General features: G+C 60.6%; 1 protein-coding gene across 1 annotated transcript; it reads left to right on the top strand.

The window, feature by feature from the left end:
• Positions 1 to 74: 74 nt before the first annotated feature.
• RNF212B (ring finger protein 212B) lies at positions 75 to 4,400 on the top strand. The gene is made up of 12 exons (XM_085533181.1): positions 75 to 303; positions 645 to 697; positions 819 to 1,011; positions 1,086 to 1,201; positions 1,267 to 1,327; positions 1,980 to 2,005; positions 2,079 to 2,125; positions 2,202 to 2,244; positions 2,344 to 2,396; positions 2,663 to 2,699; positions 2,780 to 3,194; positions 3,725 to 4,400. Exons 3-11 carry the CDS (start codon positions 904 to 906, stop codon positions 2,904 to 2,906), a joined length of 618 nt encoding a protein of 205 aa, XP_085389307.1. The 5' UTR covers positions 75 to 303; positions 645 to 697; positions 819 to 903; the 3' UTR covers positions 2,907 to 3,194; positions 3,725 to 4,400.
• The last annotated feature ends 1,923 nt before the right edge of the window (positions 4,401 to 6,323 follow it).

Here is a 6,323-nt window from a genome sequence, read left to right as displayed (position 1 = left end):
TGACAGCGCGGCGCCATTAATTAAGCAAGGAGCCGTGACGGCAACAAGGCGCCATGACGGCACCCGCCGCTCCCCGCGCCCCCAACCGCCTTCCCGCCCTTTTCCCTGTTTCCCTCAGGTGTTTCCCGCCCTTGTAACGGTTTTTCCTCAGCCGCTTCCCGCCGTCCCGCTCCCGGCGGCTCCGGGCCATGGCGGCTCCCTGCCGGGACTGGTTCCACTGCAACCGCTGCTACCGGCAGGACGGCGCCCGCTTCTCCGTCACCAGCTGCGGGCACGTGCTGTGCGAGCCCTGCCTGGGCGCAGGTACGGAGCGCCCTGGCGGCCCCTCATAGAACGGAGCGATAAGGAGACTGCGACTCCCGCCCCCTGCTGGGCCCGCAGCCCCACACAGCGCTGGCGCTGAGGGACGCCGTGTTCCTTCCCCGCGGTCTGGGGACTCCCAGTCTTTTGACCTCACGAGCTGCCCATAGGGACCCACCCGAACCTTTAGCCCACACGCCATGGAGGCACACAGAGGCGCCTCTTTCAGCCCCTGAAAACACCCCCCGTCCCATCCCGCCCCGATGGCTGCAGGCTGGGGCTGTTCTGGGGGTGGACCCCACCGACCGCCATTTGGGGGCCTTTATCTCCTCCCCACATTGCAGGACCGTGCCCCATCTGTGCTGCCACGTGTCGCCGCTTCCCCATCCCCGAGCAGGTGAGTGCCCCAGGACCATCGTTCTGGTTACCCCCAACACACCTCAGGGGGCCCGTTTTGGTTCCCTTCTCTGCACACAGAACACACCTTTCTGCACCTCCCTCTTCACTTACATCTGCAGGCTGCCGCTTTGTCACACCCTTCCCCTACAACCAGGGGCTGCTATTTTGTATCCCACTGGGCTGCCACTTAGAAGGCACCAGGCCATGTTGTCCTGTGCCATCCTTCTCCTCCCCCACTTACAGCTGGAGGAGACACTCTTCTTAAAGAGCCCCGCCGCCATTGCCCGGCAGCGCCTGGCACACATCTCTCAGGTGAGCACTCAGGGGGCTCCCCACCATCTGTAAACGCCCCCAAAACACAACGGACCCCAAGTTTCTCCCCTTAGGCCTGGCGCTTCCAGCAGGCACAGGTGGACCTGCTGCTGGCCTTCCACCGTGACACCGCGCGCCGGGCTGAGGCCGCACTGCGGGACGCCCGCCGGGCATTGGACTCCAAGCAGAGGTGAGAGCCACTGCCTGGGGGTCCCTGTGCCCCCCCACCCCCAGCCTCACTCAGGCTTCCCACAGGGAAGCGGAGGAGCTTCGAAGGGAGAACGGGGAGCTGCGGAGGCACCTGCGGGAGGCTGAGGTCATCTTTCTTTGTTTCATGCTCACCATGTTTAATGCTAACCATGACACCCCACCACTTCAGCCTCCTTTTTTTCCTCAGTTAGCCTCACATTTTTCTATATTTAACTCTCATTTTTCTCACATTTAACCTCCGTTAATTTTTCCTTCTTTAGCTCCCTATTTTTCCTTGTTTACAATCAGAATCTTTTGGGTTGGAAGGGCCCTTTTAAGGCCGTCAGGTCCCACTCCCTGCACTGAGCAGGAACACCCACAGCTCCATGGGTGCTCAGAGCCCCATCCCCTGCCCGTGGGTGTCTGCAGGGATGGGGCACCACCACCACCACCTCTCTGGACAACCTTTGCCAATGCCTCACCACCTTTACAGCTGAAAAACCTCCTTCCTTATATCCAATCTACATCTCTCCTCTGAAGTTTGAAATCTTCCCTCTTGTCCTATCACAACAGACACCCTGCTAAAGAATCTGTCCCCATCCTCATCATCCCCTTTAGGCAGATTTAAGCGCCCCTTTACCCATTCTACCCATTTTCCACATATAACACCCTCTTTTACCAAATTAACCCTTCATTTTTGCCCCCTTTCCTCAGTTATGCCTTCATTTCTCCCCTTTTTACTCCAGTTTTCCCCACTTTAATTCCTGTTCTTCCCACAGGTCTCCCCTACCTGGCGGTCGAGCAGGTGAGCCCCGAGCTTTATCATTTTGGGGAAAGGGAGAGGGTCCAACAATGAGCACCCACATTTCTCCACGCAGGGGCAGCACTCCTCGGCCCATTGGCATCACTTCCCCAGCAACAACAGGTTGGACCCCCCCTCATTTTACCCGTTTCTCCCCAATTTTAAGAGGAATTCATTAACATGCCTCTGTCTGCTCCAGTCACCCCACAGCCTCGGCGGCAGCTCAGTGGGCAGGTGGTGAGGTGAGCAGGGCCCCCCAGGTCGCCCTATTGCAGAAACTGGGGGCACACCCTCAGATTTGTGTCTTTTCCCCCCAAATGTTCTCCCCCTCCATCATGCAGCCGCTTGGCCTCCCTGGAGCACCGCTCGGCCAGCAGCACCCCGACGTGGCTGGGTGAGCCCCCAAACCTGCTGCCAGTGCCACCTCCTCTCCCAGCCGTGCCCACCCCCAGGCTCCCGAACCACACCCCACCCTCAGCCCTGTTCCTGCAGCCCAGCCCTTCCATCCCGCTGCCTGCAGCCCTGCCCCCTGCCCAAAGCCCCTCCTGTCCACCCTGCTGACCTGCACCCACTTCCCATCCACACCCCGTGGCTGCTCTCTTGACTCCATCCATTTCCAGCTTCTCCTCCCTCCTCTGACCCTGCCCCTCTCCCCCGCAGCCCCCTCTCCAGGCTCCACCCCCGGTCTGGCCCACAGGTGAGTGGTGCAGGGTGGGGCCGGCTGTGCTTTCCGGGCACCCAGTGTCCCTGTGCCCCCTAATTGTCCCGTCTCTCCAGGGCCACCCTGCTGGCTTCCCATACTCCGTTGTGGGCTCCTTTCACCACCCCGCCGCTGCCGGTCACCGTCCTGCCCGCTGAGCGCCAGCACTTCTTCTCTGCCGGCCTGCAGCCCCCCCGTGGCTGAGCCCCCCACGGCACAGCCCGGACCAGGACTGCATCCCACGCTGCCGTGTGCGGAACCCTTCCATCGTCCAGCAGTGCGGGATCATCGCTGCCACTTTGGAGGTGGAGCAGCCGTCTTGGAAGCAGCTGCCTTTCCAAGATCCTCCGCCTCCCTGCCAAGACTCCACCAGTTCCTGTTGTTTTCCTACTCTTTGTGATTCTGTGGGATGTTCTGGGGCTCCCCCCTGGTGCATCGCCCCCCTCCAGGCCTGGCTGCCACCTCCTGCTGAGCGCCGCCGTGCAGGCCAAGGTACGACTGGGGCCAGGGGAACCTTGTGGAGACAGAGCTCGGCTGGGGGAAGCCCTAAACCTAATGCTGGGGATGTCAAGGCCCAATGGAAGCTCCTACAGGAGCTGTGCCCTGTGTGGAAGGACCACCTGGTTGGAACCCCATGGCCCCATAGAAGCTTCTGCTGAGCAGGTTTTGCTCATGGGGATCCTTAGGTCCATGGTGGGAACCCAAGGCTGGGTGTAGGACTCATGGTGGGAACCCCCAGCTACATCAAAGCTTCCAGAGGGCTGCGTTCTGCCTGGAGAGAACTGATACCCCATGGAGGGACCCCAAGGGCACGTGGAGGTGTCATGGTACTCTCTCAAGGCCATACAGGGACCCCGTAGAGCTGACCCTCACCCACCACATCCCCTCAGCCCTGTACTGGGTGTCCAGCCCCAGGCACTGCAGTTTGACTACGGTGTGTTATCATGGTGGTGGGGTCCTGGCCATAATGGTGGCCATGTAACGGCTGGTGGCCACCACTGTCAGCCTGTTTGTCCCTGTAGGGCTCTGCTGTGTGGGCAGTGAGGGAACCCTGGTGCTGCTGAGCTGCTGTGGGCTTGGGCTCCACCTGCAGCTCCCTGCACTGAGGCAGCTGGGGGCTCACAGTGGAGGCTGCCTGAGGTCTGCTCTGCTGTGCTGTCTGCCAGGAGACATCCCATCCAACAGCGTGTCCATGGAACATCCCATCCAACAGCGTGTCCATGGAACATCCCATCCAACAGCGTGTCCATGGAACATCCCATCCAACAGCGTGTCCAGGAACATCCCATCCAACAGCGTGTCCATGGAACATCCCATCCAACAGCGTGGCCAACTGCAGGAGCTCTGTGGATTACAGCAGGTCCAGCCTGAGGCTCTGCAGGGACGGAGGGTGAGGAGCTGCTCCAGGGGTTGTTGGTGGCCATGGAGGGGCACTGCAGTCAGAAGTGGGTGTTTGGCACAACGAGTCTCTCCTTAGGACGGTTTTGGGGTGAAGGGACTTTTTCCTTAAGACTGAGGCCCACGCGGTTGCTGGGTGAGGTTAAGGTGGAGACAACCAGTTGTGGGTTGAGTTGTGGGGGCTGCCACAGTTGGGGGGGTGATAAGAGCTGGAGGCCACACACCTGCGGGCTGTCAGCTGTGGGTCCTTAACGAGTTCTTCCCTCCTGCCCAGTGTATAAAGTTTCCTGCTCTGTTACAGCCCATGTCTGTCATTGTTGGACGGGGTGGGACGTGCAGCTGGTCACGGCTCCTGATAACGGGGTGGGATGTGAGTGTGGCTGTGGGTGGCTGTGCCCCCTGCACGTTTGGAGCTGGGTGAGGTGAGAACGGCGCTGAGCAGACAGCGGCTGCTCCAATAGCTCTGTGTGTCTGTGTGTCTCCGGAGCTCACTGCGGGGCCCTGAACCACCTTCGGCTCCCATCACAGGGCTCTGTGTTCCCCTGGAGCGCTGCACGGTGCTCACAGCCCACAGGGCCCTTGGGAGCTGCCAGGCGGCCTGAGCGGGGCTGCAGGCTGCAAAGTGCTGAGCAAAACCACTGTGTTGTAACGAGACGTTCAGCAGCAATGGAAGGACACGAGCAGCTCATCCGGTATCAAAAGGAGCCGCAGAAGGATCCATGGCTGCCTCACAAAGCCGAGCTGTCACAGCACGGAGGTGCAGCTCTGTGTGCGCATTGTCTGGCAGCACCTCTGGTGTGCCATTAACATCATGGAACCACAGCACGGCCTGGGCTGCAAAGGACCCCAATGCTCATCCCATCCAACCCCCTGCTGTGTGCAGGGTCACCAACCAGCAGCCCAGGCTGCCCAGAGCCACATCCAGCCTGGCCTTGAATGCCTGCAGGGATGGGGCACCCACAGCCTCCTTGGGCAACCTGTTCAGTGCGTCACCACCCTCGGGGTGAAAAACTTCCTCCTAAGATCCAACCTGAACCTCCCCTGTCTCAGTTTCAAACCATTCCCCCTTGTCCCATCACTGCCCACCCTCACAATCAGCCGTTCCCCCTCCTGTTTATACACTCCCTTCAAGTATTGGATGCCCACACTGAGGTCTCCCCGCATCCTTCTCTTCTCCAATCTAAACCATCCCAGCTCCCCCAGCCTTTCCTCATAGCGGAGCTGCTCCAGCTCTGCCCATCTCAGCGCCTCCTCTGGACCCTCCAACAGCTCCACATCCTCCCTGTGCTGGTGGCCCCAGGCCTGGACGCAGCCCTGCAGATGGGGCCTCACAGAGCTGAGCACAGGGGGACAATCACCCCCCGTCCCTGCTGGCCGCCCCTTAATGCAGCCCAGCACACAGTTGCCTTGCGGGCTGCAGGTGCACACTGCTGCCTCATGTCCAGCTTCTCTCCCACCAGGACCCCCAAGTCCTTCTCCGCAGGGCTGCTCTCCAGGAGATCTTCCCCCGGTCTGTGCAAACACCTGGGATCGCCCCGACCCAAAGCAGCGCCTGCACTTGGCCTTATGGAACCTCTTTATGTTCACATGGCCCCACTTCTCCAGCCTGTCCGGGTCCCTCTGGATGGTTCCCTTCCCTCCAACGCACCGACTGCACCGCTCAGCTCGGTGTCACCTGCCAGCGCTGAGCTGCACTCGATGCCATCGTCTGTCACTGATGGAGACCTGAAGAGCTGCAGCCCCAAGGCTGAGCCCTGAGGGATGTGACCGGCCCCCACCGTGACACAGAGCCATTGATCACAGCCCTTTGGCTGCATCCATTGATCGCAGCCCTTTGGCTGCATCCATTGATCACCCATTGATCGCAGCCCTTTGGCTGCACCCATTGATCACAGCCCTTTGGCTGCATCCATTGATCACCCATTGATCGCAGCCCTTTGGCTGCATCCATTGATCGCAGCCCTTTGGCTGCACCCATTGATCACCCATTGATCGCAGCCCTTTGGCTGCACCCATTGATCACAGCCCTTTGGCTGCACCCATTGATCACAGCCCTTTGGCTGCACCCATTGATCACCCATTGATCGCAGCCCTTTGGCTGCACCCATTGATCGCAGCCCGTTGGCTGCTGAGGCTGATGAATGAGCGCTGCGCTCCTCGCCGTGATGGACTGGCGGGCGCTCCGGGCGGGCAGTGCCTGCAGTACCGCCCCGCCACCACCGG

The sequence above is a fragment of the Coturnix japonica genome, unplaced genomic scaffold, assembly GCF_054131305.1.
Source record: "Coturnix japonica strain WE unplaced genomic scaffold, WE-NBRP24 Scf055, whole genome shotgun sequence".
NCBI lineage: Eukaryota > Metazoa > Chordata > Aves > Galliformes > Phasianidae > Coturnix > Coturnix japonica.
This window is presented reverse-complemented; position numbering and strand designations above follow the sequence as displayed.

What these genes read in the sequence shown, in the direction of transcription:
- RNF212B (XM_085533181.1), top strand. Translation starts at nt 904, where the DNA reads ATGTTGTCCTGTGCCATCCTTCTCCTCCCCCACTTACAGCTGGAGGAG. An exon ending in CCTACCTGGCGGTCGAGCAG is followed by an intron (nt 2,006 to 2,078) that starts GTGAGCCCCGAG and finishes TTCTCCACGCAG; the next exon opens with GGGCAGCACTCCTCGGCCCA. An exon ending in CAGCACCCCGACGTGGCTGG is followed by an intron (nt 2,397 to 2,662) that starts GTGAGCCCCCAA and finishes TCTCCCCCGCAG; the next exon opens with CCCCCTCTCCAGGCTCCACC.